Here is a 13,340-nt window from a genome sequence, read left to right as displayed (position 1 = left end):
GCTCCAATCTTTGCTTCGGAACGACGGTTCCAAGTACCCCTTTTTGCATTATTGGTGGCTTGAAATCTTCGGATGAGAAAACGTGCTAAAAGATACAATCCAAATTCAGTTTGCGGCACAGGAAACTCGGTCATGCAAGCCGGTGATGTACCGAGACGCTTCGGGGTGCTTTTCCTCACTCCCGCTCAAAGACCGTCCACTTCTCAACCTTCTGGATCAATTATTTCGTATTGCTTTCGACATATTGCTTCACCGACTGTTACTTCTTGAGCATGAGACATCTTTGGTATGTTTCATCAATATGTAGGTATCCGAAACAGCTCAATCTCCCAGCCTTCAGCTCGGCAACCTCCAGCGATCCGATGTGGAAAGCTAAGACCAGCTCAAACAGCTTCTGTAAAGTTTAAGACCCAAAGAGTTCAACCTTGGGATTCAATGCAAGCGCCGCTTTTTTTCTTGATGCTTCAATATTGACATAGAACACCTAGCAACAGCGATAAGGCTAAGCTGAACAATGGCTACCGGTATTTAAACGGTACCACACATTTCGCTGGCACCGGCTTGCTACCGATTTAACACCTCGAAACGGATATACCTCCGTATCCTCAGCACCTTTCATCCGAACCTCCCATGCGCTTCTGTCACACGTTGTGATCGCCGATCACAGGTCAGGTGCTTGAGCCTCGCGACAACCTCTCTCCACCACCTCCACAAAAGTTTCTTCAAGGCTAAATATTTCGTGTCTCAGTATCACAACAATTTCACCTGTTCAGTCTGGGGTCGATAGCCAACGGAGACGGAGGTCCAGATAGCCGGCATGAATCGTACACCTCTAGATTCGAATGACTAGGCCTCTGGCCAGCTTTTGATTACGTTTTGAGAAGTCAGAAGGCGAGTGCTGTTGACTAGATCTCCTTCTCACGAGGCTGGAGAAGTTGGCTGGCTCTTTCCTTGTTGTTGAGCGTGGCCAAAGTTTGCGCAAGAACAAAAAAAGAAAATATGATCTCATACTAAAAACCTGATCGGCCCTGGCAAAAACAAAAAGTTTTATGGGTCCCACGATTCCTCATGTTATGCAACATATATTCCTGGTCCTTGAGTCAACAGTTCTAGCCTCGCACCTTTTCCTTCGATCCATGTTACTACTGCATTCTTTCAATATCAGCAGAGTTTGAGACAATCTTGGATTCATCAATCATGACGAACTCAACGTTGAGTATCCAGCTGCAGAATCAGACCAGCTCGAGTACGGTGTATGCATACATCACGGGCATAGATGCAAGCAATGGTTCATTTGTCCTCATCCAGGCAGATGGACACTCGACATACTATCCTCAGTCTCCATCTTCCGTCGGGTCTCCTCTGGCGGTAGACTGCGGCATCAAGCTTGGTGCCCCCGGGTCATCGACTCCAGCAACGATCCCGCAGATGGCAGGAGGCCGCATCTGGTTCTGCATCAACAACACTCTTACTTTCTTGCTCAACCCTGGACCTGGTCTCGTCGAGCCTTCTGTCAGCAACCCGTCTGATCCGAATTATTCCAAGACCTGGGGATTCTGCGAATTCACTTTCAATTCCTTTCAACTGTTCGCCAATATCACATATGTTGATTTCGTCAGCGTCCCAATTCAACTCTCGCTCACGAATACTTCCGGCGCTGTCCAGAATGTCCCAGGTATCCCATCGGGTGGTCTCGGAACCGTTTGTAGCGGTCTCCAAGCACAGAACGCTGTCGACAATGCTGGCTGGAATCAACTCATCGTCAACAACTCTAGCGGCCAACCACTACGTGCCCTGAGTCCCAACACCGGAATTGTGATGAACAACAACCTCTTCTCAGGGTACTACGCCAACTACGTCTCTCAGGTCTGGGCACAATATGCTTCTAATCAGCTAAGTGTCAACACCCAAGCCCAATGGGGCACCACAGCCGCCAGCATCCAAAACGGCCTCCTCACCTTCCCGGGCGTGGGAACATTCGCCCAACCATCCGCCGCTGACATCTTCTCCTGCTCCACCGGCCCCTTCTCAGCCGCTTCTTGGCCCCAAGCCAATACAGCCGAGATGGGCAACTTGACAGCGCGTCTAGCTGCCGCTTTCAACAGAAGCACATTGCTGCTAAATGCCAACCAACCCGATGGCGAGGTCATCGCAAGTTATTACCAGAATCCGGTCACGAATCATTATAGTCGGATTGTGCACGCGACTGCGGCTGGGGGACTGGGGTATGCGTTCCCGTATGATGATGTCGCGCCGAGTGGGCAGGCGGGTGTGGCGGGGACGGTTAGTGATGGGAATCCGGAGGTTTTTACTATTACGGTTTTGGACCCTTAAGGGGAGTTCTATGTTTGGGCTGTTGCTTGGTTTCCTTGATTGGGAGGTGTTGTCTGGGTTGGGTGGTTGGATTGGGTTTTGATATTTGGCGATGGGATGGGTTTGGTGGGAAGGTGGTGAGCACTTGTTTGTCTTGCAGATGTTCGTTCCTTTCTCTTCGTTTCTTGATACATATTAGTGTATTGACATGACTATTCACCTTTGCCACTGAATTGAATCGCCTCAACAGCATACTCATAAGCGAAGATTCTAATTCCTTTCTTAGAATCCGAAACTTGGGGGCTGAAGGCTGCTTCATGGAGGAACATGCAATCCTTCTCGGTTCTCAAGCAGAAATTTCGCCTCCTCCTTCAGATTTCGGACAATATGCGACAAGTACCAGGCGAGAGGCAATCTGGAACACCAGAGCCTCGATACAATGGAGGCCCCTCCCACTTCTCAATAGAGGATTTTCAATCCCTCTGTGTAAGATTGGCCTCGAGGCATTTTGACAAATTAAAGAGTACATTGGAACATGAACGACATTTGATTAGTGCTAATAAGGCATCTTGACAAATACAAGAGCACAGCACAATAAAACATTCAAGCATGTGGCTAAATATAGGAAATGAGGCTGTTAAATGACCCGCAGAGTAGATCTTGGCGATCGATGAGGCTGAGTCTCAATCTTTGATAAGGAAAGATTGGCGATTTGAGGCTCTCGGGTTTTTGGGGGTGGGGGATTGGTTGTGAGTACGAGAATTGGTTGATAGTGGCGAGGAGTTAAAATCGAGGGAGGAATGTTTAGGATTAGATTTGGTTAGTGGAGAGGTGGAAAGGTGGAATTTGAGATGGATGGAGGAGAGGGAAGGATAGTTCTTTCAATGTGAGGTCTTCTCGAGGATCCGGATGAATGGTTCGAAGAGTCCTGTACAGTACATTCGATGAACCACCTTCTCTGCATGCCACCATGCAACTTAAAGCATGCTCTCATCACAACACCGAAATGGATGAGACAACGTTACAACTCGGGACACCACATTATTCCCTATTGTTTCCCCATGATGTGTTAACCCTAGACTCTGCAGGTGACCGATCCGCGCACCTGCACTCCGCACTCGACGTGCCGTGTGCATCTTTTCACGATACCTTCAACCTTCCTATTCCAGCCATGAACGGTCATCACCCCTCACTGGCTACCAGACATCGTGAAGCGCTTCGTTCGCTTCTCGCCCGAACTTCCGAGGCGGAGAAACCGTCTCTTGTTGTAGATTCCCCTGGTGCAGGGCCACGAGGACTTCTCATTCGGTGCGGTGTTCATCTCGCCACGCGACGGTGCCGACGCGGTGAGATGAGATGCAAGCCAAAGGACGGGAAGGCGTTGGTTGTGACGATGGTGGATGTGGGGTAAACGTACCTAGGTAAGTAAAGAAGGTTGATCTCGCTCCTTTCTCGGGGCTTAGACTTAGACTTAGACTTAGACCCTCCCTCTCTCGCTTACCTATGTACAGTACTGTACCTTTTTATATCTCCTCCTGCCAAGGAAGCCGAGTCTCGACAGACTCCACCAAGCTCCAAGCTCCAAGCTCGAACAAGCCCGGAGCTTGGGGACAGTCAATCATCGTCCAAACATCAAGGGCGACATGGATGCTTCCGAGGTTGAACATGTAATTACGAAGTAATTACCTGTTCCTGTACCTGCACCGACCTTCAATTTGACCGACATGCAGATTTTCAGGCCCCCGAAGGATGAGATTCCCTTCCCCTCCCCGCTCTTCCTCCTCAGGGGTTCCGCGTTCTGAATGACGATCTCAGCACTATCCTTGAAGCTGCCCCCAACGTAGCAGCACCAGCACCAACACCAACACCAACAGCACACACACATCATGCGCACTGACCAAACGATCATGTACGTACAGCAGACAGTAGCAGCGCAGTCAAATCTTACTCCTCCAGTGAAAGAGCTTCATAAATGGTCTGTCTGACCTGCACCCTCTCTTTTTTCCTTCCTGGTCATTTTCTTCCCTCTCGTGTCGCATCGCATATTCTTTACTTCTTCTTGCCCGTCCGCCTGCTGTTTCATTGTTTCTGTATATCCCAGACGGGGACAACACTTTGTTCGTCATACATATCCCAGTATTGTATAATACCCCACATATTATTATTTCTGGATCTCGATACCAAAAAAAACAAAACAAGGAAGGCAAGTTTGCCTGTATTACGACCCACGAGAACTACTTGAGCCTGGGAAGCTGTTGTATATATAATTTCGGCACAATGAGGATATCAAGTCAAGCTGTCCTAGCTGTGTGCGCTGCACTATTCGACTTTACGACTGCGGCATCGACGTTTTCTCCTGCTCGACCCCCTGCAATTCCAATCGCAGTCAAATCTCCATACTTCAACACTTTACAGTTCGCTGGTAGTGATGGAGGCAATGGCGGTTATCTCTACGGACAATGGACTACGTTCTGGGCTGGTCAGGTCACAGCCTGGACCGGTTTGATCAAGGTGGATAATGTGACATATACATGGATGGGAGATCCGACAAACGACCAAACTGTCACCCAGACGGCCTTCTCGTATACGTCGACGAGAAGTGTGTTTATCATGGATGTAGGAGGAAAGGTGGAGATGAACATTACTTTCCTCTCGCCTCTCACTCCGGATGATCAGAAAAGGCAGTCGCTTATTTTCTCGTATATGGATGTTGCGGTTCAGTCTATGGATGGGGCTCCGCATGATGTCCAGCTTTACGTTGATATTTCTGCTGGTAAGGTCCTCTTGTATCAGAAGAGATGAGAAACTGACTTGTTTTCCAGAATGGGTTGCGGGAGACCATTCCTCGGTTGCTCAATGGGAATATGGTTCTACAAGCGATGACATTGCTTACCATCGTGTCTGGCGTCAAACTCAACTCGAGTTTAGTCAAACCAATGATCAAGCAGACTGGGGCTACTGGTACTTCGCTACTTCCAAGTCCGAGAGCCTGTCTTTCCAATCTGGAGCCGATGTTGATGTTCGTGGAGCATTCATAGCTAATGGCAAGTTGGCAAATACCAATGATGCGGACTATCGTCCTATCAACCAGGACTGGCCGGTTTTTGGATTCTCTGTTGGCCTCGGTTCTGTCACGGGATCTGTTAGCACGTTATATACTCTTGGGTTGACGCAGGAGAATGCTATTCAATTTGATGGTGCTACTGGGATTGTGCCTTTGACTTCTCTTTGGACGAGTTACTTCTCAAGTGAGACTGATGCTGTAAGTCTTCCTGTTTTCAAGTTGGAAAGACAACTCGCTGACTTATACTGTACAGCTTTCATTCTTCTACAATGATTACAGCACAGCTAGCACAACAGCTACTACCCTCGATAACAAGATCGCCTCTGACGCCAGCACACAAGCCGGCCAGAACTACACCACAATCGTATCGCTCTCAGCTCGTCAAGCCCTCGGCTCAACTCAGCTCGTTGGCAACCTCACCAAACAATACCTGTTCCTCAAAGAAATCAGCTCAGACGGCAACGTCCAAACAGTCGACGTGATCTTCCCCTTCCACCCAATCCTCATCTATCTCCAGCCCACTCTCGTGAAACTCATGCTCGATCCCCTCTTCGAGAACCAGGAATCAGGCCAATATCCAAATAAGTACAGCATGCACGATCTTGGATCTTCCTACCCAAATGCTACTGGACATCCGGCTGGCAACGACGAACAACAACCCCTTGAAGAATGTGGGAATATGCTCATCATGACACTTGCCTACGCCCAGAAAGCCAGCGACACGGCCTACCTGTCCCAACACTACGCAATCCTCACCCAATGGACGCAATACCTCATCGCCGAGGCCCTGATCCCCGCGAACCAGATCTCCACCGACGACTTCGCCGGCAGCTTAGCCAACCAAACGAACCTCGCCCTCAAAGGCATCATTGGCATCGGCGCCATGGCCGAGATCGCCAAACTGACCGGCAACACCGCCGACGCCGCGAACTTCTCCTCCATCGCCACCTCCTACATCACACAATGGCAAACCCTCGGCATCGCCCAGGACGCCACTCCTCCACACACCACGCTCGCTTACGGGATGAACGACACCCACGGGCTGCTGTACAACCTGTACGGCGACAAACTGTTGAATCTCGGACTGGTCCCGCAATCCGTCTACGACATGCAGTCAGCGTTCTACCCTACGGTCAACGACGAGTTCGGCGTCCCGCTGGACACGAGACATAATTACACCAAGAGCGATTGGGAGATGTGGGCTGCTTCGCTGGCGGATGAGGGGACTAGGGATATGTTTATTGATGATCTGGCCAAGTTTATCAATGAGACGCCGACGAATATGGGGTTGACGGATCTCTATGATGCGCAGACTGCTGAGTATGACCTCCCTTTCCCCTCTCACCAACAGTTCGTGCTAATGAATCTTAGTTGGCCTATCGATGGGCCGCACTTTTACTCAAGACCAGTTGTTGGGGGTCATTTTGCGTTGTTGGCATTGATGGACCCTGCTTCATGAGAAGAAAATCTTTATTCTTCGACTCTTCAATAAAATATAACTGGAATTCCAAAATCTTCTTTCAACTCCCTCCCCTTTTCCATACTTAATTGAGGCTGAACTAAACTCACCCCTCGCTTAAAAAAATCAGGGGATACACCAATCGTGCAAGTTCCGCCTATCTAGACTAGGATATATATGAACGCTCCCGTGTGCGGGGAAAGCTTAATTCTGCCTTGCGGCTATCTAGTCTGTGTGCGTTCTGCAATATACGGTATCTTACCCGCGAGATGGGATTGAGGCGGCGGGTGCAGAGATAAGGAAAGGAGGGCGTGGGATGTTGTTGTGTCTTTCTTGATAAGTGCTTCTCTGGGTCCGTTCTTTTGTTTGTTTGGGTAGAGTTGTTGTTTTCCGTCGTTTTTTTTTTGGTTTTTTTTTGAAAGAGTTAGACTGGAGCTCTAGAACGTCTTCAATCATGTTCTCACCCATCCTCTTCCTCGTTCTACCGATCCTCGCGGCTGGCTTCGCCATACCTAACCAGAAACCGTCTTATACTCTTCATTTAACACGTATCCCTAGCACCAACAAAACGGCTTCTCACTCTCTCCGCCAAGCTATCCGTTCTTTCTCACCTACCTCCTCTTCCACCACTCCCAGCCTCAGCAACATCACCTCTGCCGAACTGGGACAAGACTTCCTCGCCAACATCACCTTCGGAAGCACCACCCGCATCGCCATAATCGACACAGGTTCCTCCGACACCTGGCTCGTCCAACAAAACTTCACCTGCGTAGACTACACCACCAACCTAACCATCTCCCCCACAGAATGCCACTTCGGACTCCCCATGCCTCGCTCTCCCACCTTCTCCCCGCTCCCCAACACCAACTTCAACATCTCCTACGCCGACGGCGAATACCTCAACGGCCAAGTCGGGCTCGAAACCATCACCTTCGCCGGCATCACGGTGCCCAAGCAGGAGATCGCCCTCGCGTACCTGGCTGGCTGGTTCGGGGACTCGTAATCGAGCGGGCTGGTCGGCATGGCGTTCCCGAGCATCACGTCCGTGTACACGGGGAGTGATCCGCGGGCGGATGTAGCGGCTAGTACAAGGCATCCGGACGCGGTGTCGAATCAGCAGGTGTATTCGTCGTTGATGAATACCATTTTCTTCGTGCAGAATCTGACGGCGCCGATTTTCAGCATGGCGCTTTCGAGGGATAGCTCGACGCGGAATTATGGGTATGGGGGCGTTATGGAGATTGGCGGGGTGCCGGATGGGAAAGCGGCGGGGATGAATGCCAGTTCGAGTTTCGTGACGACGGGACTGCAGATCTTGAGTCAGCAGTGGATTAATCCGTTGAAGCCTGCGTATCAGTTCTATGCCATTACGCCGGATGGATTGAGTTATAAGGGGGCGACGGGCCAGAAGGGGATCCAGTATATTGTTGATTCGGGCACGACGTTGATGTATGTCCCAACGGCGGACGCGGCGGCTATCAATGCGCTTTTTGTGCCGCCGGCGCAGCTGGAGCAGGGGAATTGGTTGATTGAGTGTAGTGCGAAGCCGCCTCAGGTTGGGGTGAGGGTTAATGGGACGGTGTTACCGATAAATCCGGTGGATCTGGTCTATAAGATTACGGAGAATGGGACGACGTGTCAGAGTGGGATTCAGGATGGGGGAACGGGGCCGTATATTTTGGGAGATGTGTTTATGGTTAATACGTTGTCTGTGATTGATGTGGGGAACTTGCAGATGCGGTTTTCGAGTAGACAGTATTATGCTTGATGAGGAAGATGTGCTTGGTAGTGGATGAGAAATGGAAGGTTGTGTTTTGGAAGAACTTGATTTTTTCTGAAATGAGGTTGACCGATCAAGTCTCATATTTGGAGACTTTCTTCATCAACTTGGTGAAGGTGTCGTCGCTGTAGAGGCCAAGTAACTTCTCATACTTCTCGTGAGATGCAGCTTCGATCCAACGAATGTGTGCTGCATCAAAGAAGTCGATGTATGTTGCTGAGCTTGTGTCAATTCAGAAGGTATAGATAGGTGATGAAACTTACGTTCACTAGTCCCATCGTCCTTTTTCATTCTTTCCTGAAGTGGAGTCCAATTTTCTCTAATTTCTTGCATCACTTTCTCTTCTCCCCCACCCTTTTTTTCCAGAAGATCCTTTACTGTTCCTCGTTGGTCAGCATGCTGTCTCCTACCTTCGTGATTTGAATATGCATGTACTATCAAAGCACTTGACGACACTCTCCAGGAAGGCTGTTGACACTTGAAGAAAAATAGCGAGCAGCAACAAAAGCAACAGCAAAACTTACATTCACAGCCCAACCTCGGCTCCCTTGTCTCCTTGAAATACTCCTGGCTCCCATCACTCTTATCCAGAGAATTAGAGTAAACATCAAACATAATCCACCTAATGATTGCTCTCCCAAAGCTCCCCAACGATTCCGCATACGCATCTACTTTCTCTATATCTTTCAGATGCTTGAAGCCATCTTTCTCCGTGAAACGTTCATTCAGAAGCAAAGCAATAGGTGTACTGTCATTGAGTGCTTTGTAAGGAGGTTGCAGGATCTCGATGATGGGCACTGTGGCTTCAAGGCCAGTCATGTCTTTGAAGAGCTCTTCACATTTGGGACCAATGCCAGGGTAGGACACCTTGGTGACGGTGTAGGGTATGTTTTTGTAGTTGAGAGCGTAGCGAGTGAGCCAGCAGAATGGCGACCATGGTTTGGGACCTGAGAGGTCGTAGAAATGGACTAGCGGTTCTTGAGCGGCCATATTGAGATATGGAAGTTGTTGATTTAGGAAAAGGATGAAAGAATTCGTCGACAAATATCGAATCGTTCAATATGTAAGCAGGCAATCAGGTCCACTTGGATTCTCGGGGTTATTTGTGGCACGGACTCGGAATAGGAAGGACGAGGGGAGTCTAACTCTTCGCGCCCTTGTAAATAACCCTCTTAGTATGCATGCCGGCTAATTGTCAATATGCGCTTGCAGTATCCTATGATAAGATCACCATTGCGAGAATAACCCGAAGTACTCAAACATAGGATCTTTGAAGTATATCTGGTGAATAGGTTGTTGCGTATTTTTGCTGTGGCAAGCAGAATCAAAATAGGCCGCGATGGTCAACGCGTTCTCAGCCTCGCCTCTGATTACAATTCGTCCAACACCACCAACCAAAATCAACGAACGCGCCCGTTCTAGATGATTCTGGGCAACGCATATTTGAAGGTTTGCGATTCGGATCCTTGATCTTTCCTTTATTTCTTTCTTCATCGACTTTTGCAGATTTACCTCGAGCACAGCCTCGCAGATTTCGTTCAAGCCTTACAGTAGAAGCAGGAGTCTTCTGGACTCGAGAATACCAGCAAAATGCCGGAGGTAGATGCTCTCATATTAGGATACTCCCATCTCGCCCAACTCCCACGCGAGAAGGAAGCTCTACATGCCTTGAGGAAGATTGCATCTTTGGTCAAACCTATTATGAGAGCGCGGGGCTGGAAGGTCGGAACATTGGCAGAGTTCTACCCAGACCAACAAAACCTTCTAGGTAATACCTTCATTATTCTTCGTTTATCAACTGCTAACACTTCTAGGTATCAATGAGAACAGAGGACAGCGAATATGTTTACGTTTACGATACCCTGGTGACAAGAACCAATTCCTTCCTCTCGAACAAGTGGTCGATACTATGCTCCACGAGCTTTCACATAATGTCATAGGCCCGCATAATGCCGAGTTCAACGCCCTATGGGATCAGCTACGAAAGGAATACGAAGCCCTACTGTCCAAGGGCTATACAGGAGAAGGCTTCTTGTCAGAAGGTCGCAGGCTTGGAGGCTCGCGGGTATCAAGGGATGAAGCTAGACGTATTGCACGCAACGCTGCAGAGAAGAGGCGGACTTTGAACGCGGGTTCTGGACAGAAGCTGGGTGGACGACCTGTGCCTGCTGGTGCTGACATTCGTAGGGTCATTGTTGATGCGATCGAGAGACGAAGCATTGTGGAGAGAGGCTGTGGAGCTGGTGGTGCTAAGAACGACCAAGAAATCACCGCTCTAGCAGACCAAGCAACAAAGAATGGTTTCCAGACAAAGGCTGAGATGGACGAGGCGAACGATAGAGCTATTGCTCAAGCACTGTGGGAGTTGGTTCAAGAAGATGAGCAGAAGGAATATGGAGCTTCATATATCCCTCCCACCCAGGCCAATCCCACGGGTAATGGAGGCGGTTCTGTTGGACCATCAGGGTCGATCAAGAGAGAAGCACCTTCATCTCCTCCTGTCCCAGTCAGGTCAAAACCGCCACCAATCCGCCAGCATCCAAATCGACCGGTCAGTCGGTTGGTCGCTGAAAATACAGCGAAGAAATCAAAGATTCTACCTACAAAAACGGCAACCCCACCCCGTATTCCATCGTCATCGAAACCATCGCCGCCTGTGGCACCTAACCCTCCACCACCATCAACAGAACCATATCTTACTGGATGGACCTGTCCTGTATGCACCCTCCACAACCCCATCGGCTTCCTCGCCTGTGATGCATGCACTTCCGAGCGACCTCCAGAAATCACTCAAAAGATCGCAGAAGCAGACCGTAAGAAGATCGTGACTACGCAGCCAACAGGCTTGGGAAGTCAGATGTGGACATGTTCGCGATGTACCACAATGACAGAAGATAAATTCTGGGCTTGTCAAACTTGTGGCAAGATAAAGGACCGTTCGTGAGGACTCTCCTCGACGATAGTGACATTATGATTATTATGAGAAATTGGATGGGGCGCAAGGGGAGATTATTTCTGCTGCGCATCGGAGCAATTGGGAAGGTATAAACAGGCAGAGCTTTGATTACCATGCAGCCTGGCTCACTAAGGTCAAGATCGAGGCCACTTTAAAAAGCATAACATCACACTCAACATTTTCTACGCGAGTCTGCTCCTATCCCTTGAACGGCCAGAGTGAATTTTAGCGTGGAATCACTGATGCACGGACATTTTGTCAAGAACACCAAAAAATGGATCGCTGTGACAGCCTGGAATTTAAGGGTGTAATCACTGAAGTTTTAGGGTGTTGATCGCTAAAGACCGCTGAAGCTCCCTGAAACGCGATTTTACGCTAAAATTCACAAGCGAGCTGGCCGTTCAAGGGATACTTCATTACTTATGTTGATCGTTTGCACTTCATTAGAGCTTCAAAGAGGCGTCTCGAGTGAGACCTTTCAGTCGTCTATAATTGTTCAGCACATTCACACTTATAGAACATGATGGTCTACCCGGAAACCAGGAGTCGAGTTGGGCTTGCTGCCAATTCCGGCGTGAACGGAACAGGCGTTGTAGTACATGCATGAGTGTGGCAAAATTGTAATTGTCAGCTGAAGGGCTGAAGCAGAGTATTAAAACATGCCATCCCAAACCATTCATGAACCCTCTCTGTCATTCATCCTACCGAGCTTTGATATCTTGGCATCCAAGCTGAGCCTCTTATTTTCAGGGGAGAACGGATGACATCCCATTGGATAGAACATGGAGCACTTGACCGACTAAGTTGTGAATTAAGCTACTCCTTGTTTTGGTTCCTTTCCCATCACAAAACCAAAGGTCCAGCCGACTTCTCTCCATACATATTTCTACGCTCCCCCTCATTTCTTGATCCATTGAGGCGAATTCTTGACAGTTTTGCCTTGGTCTGCTCAAACAAAAACTAGAGCTTGCGCTATTTACTCCGATCTAGAACCCCGCAAACAGATAAATAGGGGGTCTGGAACGCTTTCTAAAACTACTTCAGAAAGCGAGGCCACGCAGCGAGAATTTGAATCTCCCGGGCTTGTGCGGCGTTACAACATGGCTATACAGTCATAAGTTCACCCGCCTTACAGCAAGGGCATACGTATTTGCTATGTTAGACTACATCGACGAAGCAATTCCCCTTCAGAGATCGTCAACTTCTCCACGATTCGATGCTTTGATGCCCTTCTAAGCACTACACCATAGTCAAATGATCGAGCAAACTTGAGAGAGATAAGCATAGTGACTAATCATGAGAACACTCTCTGAGCCTAGTAGCCATGAATTCACACAGCTTTCAATTTTGAGATTCCTCTTTCGGACCCGAAAGGATTCATGCAATACCTGTGCTGCAAAGCCCAGCAGTAGCTAAATTTCTGCTTTCGGAAGTTGCCGACTTCGTGTTCTCGTCCCTTGCTGTGAGACGGAGCGTAATCTTCCAATTGCTGCACTCGCAACACTTACCAGTAATAGGTATTAAGATTCCTTCTTTCGGAGATTGATCCGTTGGAGACATGTCCTATATGTAAAAGTTCCAAATTTTGAAGAATGTACGAAAGTCATACTAGAATCGCGTCTTGCTTTAGATAATCCTGCTCACAGCACGAATTCAAAACTCTCTACTCTCTCGCATAGGCTAGCTCTCACCAGTATCGATCAAGTGACCAAGCTTGAACAAGATAGTGTACAATACTAGAAGCTAGAAGTCCGCTTTACCAATTTTT

General features: G+C 48.8%; 6 protein-coding genes across 6 annotated transcripts; 5 read left to right on the top strand and 1 right to left on the bottom strand.

Moving 5' to 3' along the window:
* The first annotated feature begins 1,103 nt into the window (after positions 1 to 1,103).
* On the top strand, positions 1,104 to 2,487 carry LY89DRAFT_19377 (glucanase B). Its single transcript, XM_018205724.1, has one exon. The coding sequence runs from the start codon at positions 1,198 to 1,200 to the stop codon at positions 2,332 to 2,334; it is 1,137 nt and encodes a 378-aa protein (XP_018078714.1). The 5' UTR covers positions 1,104 to 1,197; the 3' UTR covers positions 2,335 to 2,487.
* Positions 2,488 to 4,590: 2,103 nt separating this feature from the next.
* On the top strand, positions 4,591 to 6,836 carry LY89DRAFT_571854 (glutaminase GtaA; the record flags this gene model as incomplete). The annotated part of the gene is made up of 4 exons (XM_018208613.1): positions 4,591 to 5,086; positions 5,136 to 5,575; positions 5,631 to 6,697; positions 6,749 to 6,836. 4 exons carry the CDS (start codon positions 4,591 to 4,593, stop codon positions 6,834 to 6,836), a joined length of 2,091 nt encoding a protein of 696 aa, XP_018078713.1.
* Positions 6,837 to 6,965: 129 nt separating this feature from the next.
* On the top strand, positions 6,966 to 7,839 carry LY89DRAFT_745190 (uncharacterized protein; the record flags this gene model as incomplete). Its single annotated transcript, XM_018221055.1, has 1 exon — positions 6,966 to 7,839. Exon 1 carries the CDS (start codon positions 7,291 to 7,293, stop codon positions 7,837 to 7,839), a length of 549 nt encoding a protein of 182 aa, XP_018078712.1. The 5' UTR covers positions 6,966 to 7,290.
* Positions 7,840 to 8,019: 180 nt separating this feature from the next.
* On the top strand, positions 8,020 to 8,604 carry LY89DRAFT_727388 (acid protease; the record flags this gene model as incomplete). Its single annotated transcript, XM_018219148.1, has 1 exon — positions 8,020 to 8,604. One exon carries the CDS (start codon positions 8,020 to 8,022, stop codon positions 8,602 to 8,604), a length of 585 nt encoding a protein of 194 aa, XP_018078711.1.
* Positions 8,605 to 8,646: 42 nt separating this feature from the next.
* On the bottom strand, positions 8,647 to 9,724 carry LY89DRAFT_19248 (uncharacterized protein). Its single transcript, XM_018205715.1, has 3 exons — positions 9,141 to 9,724; positions 8,880 to 8,993; positions 8,647 to 8,832 (listed from the first exon to the last, which is right to left on the bottom strand). The coding sequence occupies exons 1-3, from the start codon at positions 9,604 to 9,606 to the stop codon at positions 8,690 to 8,692; spliced, it is 723 nt and encodes a 240-aa protein (XP_018078710.1). The 5' UTR covers positions 9,607 to 9,724; the 3' UTR covers positions 8,647 to 8,689.
* A 482-nt stretch (positions 9,725 to 10,206) lies between these two features.
* LY89DRAFT_727386 (WLM-domain-containing protein) lies at positions 10,207 to 11,560 on the top strand (the record flags this gene model as incomplete). The annotated part of the gene is made up of 2 exons (XM_018219147.1): positions 10,207 to 10,384; positions 10,431 to 11,560. 2 exons carry the CDS (start codon positions 10,207 to 10,209, stop codon positions 11,558 to 11,560), a joined length of 1,308 nt encoding a protein of 435 aa, XP_018078709.1.
* Between the last annotated feature and the right edge of the window lie 1,780 nt (positions 11,561 to 13,340).

This window comes from Mollisia scopiformis (assembly GCF_001500285.1).
Source record: "Mollisia scopiformis unplaced genomic scaffold LY89scaffold_1, whole genome shotgun sequence".
NCBI classification, from domain to species: domain Eukaryota; kingdom Fungi; phylum Ascomycota; class Leotiomycetes; order Helotiales; family Mollisiaceae; genus Mollisia; species Mollisia scopiformis.
The sequence above is the reverse complement of the archived record's forward strand: the minus strand, read 5'-3'. Positions and strand labels throughout refer to the sequence as shown.

What these genes read in the sequence shown, in the direction of transcription:
- LY89DRAFT_19377 (XM_018205724.1), top strand. Translation starts at nt 1,198, where the DNA reads ATGACGAACTCAACGTTGAGTATCCAGCTGCAGAATCAGACCAGCTCG.
- LY89DRAFT_19248 (XM_018205715.1), bottom strand. Translation starts at nt 9,606, where the DNA reads ATGGCCGCTCAAGAACCGCTAGTCCATTTCTACGACCTCTCAGGTCCC. An exon ending in GCCGAGGTTGGGCTGTGAAT is followed by an intron (nt 8,994 to 9,140) that starts GTAAGTTTTGCT and finishes AACGAGGAACAG; the next exon opens with TAAAGGATCTTCTGGAAAAA. An exon ending in GGACGATGGGACTAGTGAAC is followed by an intron (nt 8,833 to 8,879) that starts GTAAGTTTCATC and finishes ACACAAGCTCAG; the next exon opens with CAACATACATCGACTTCTTT.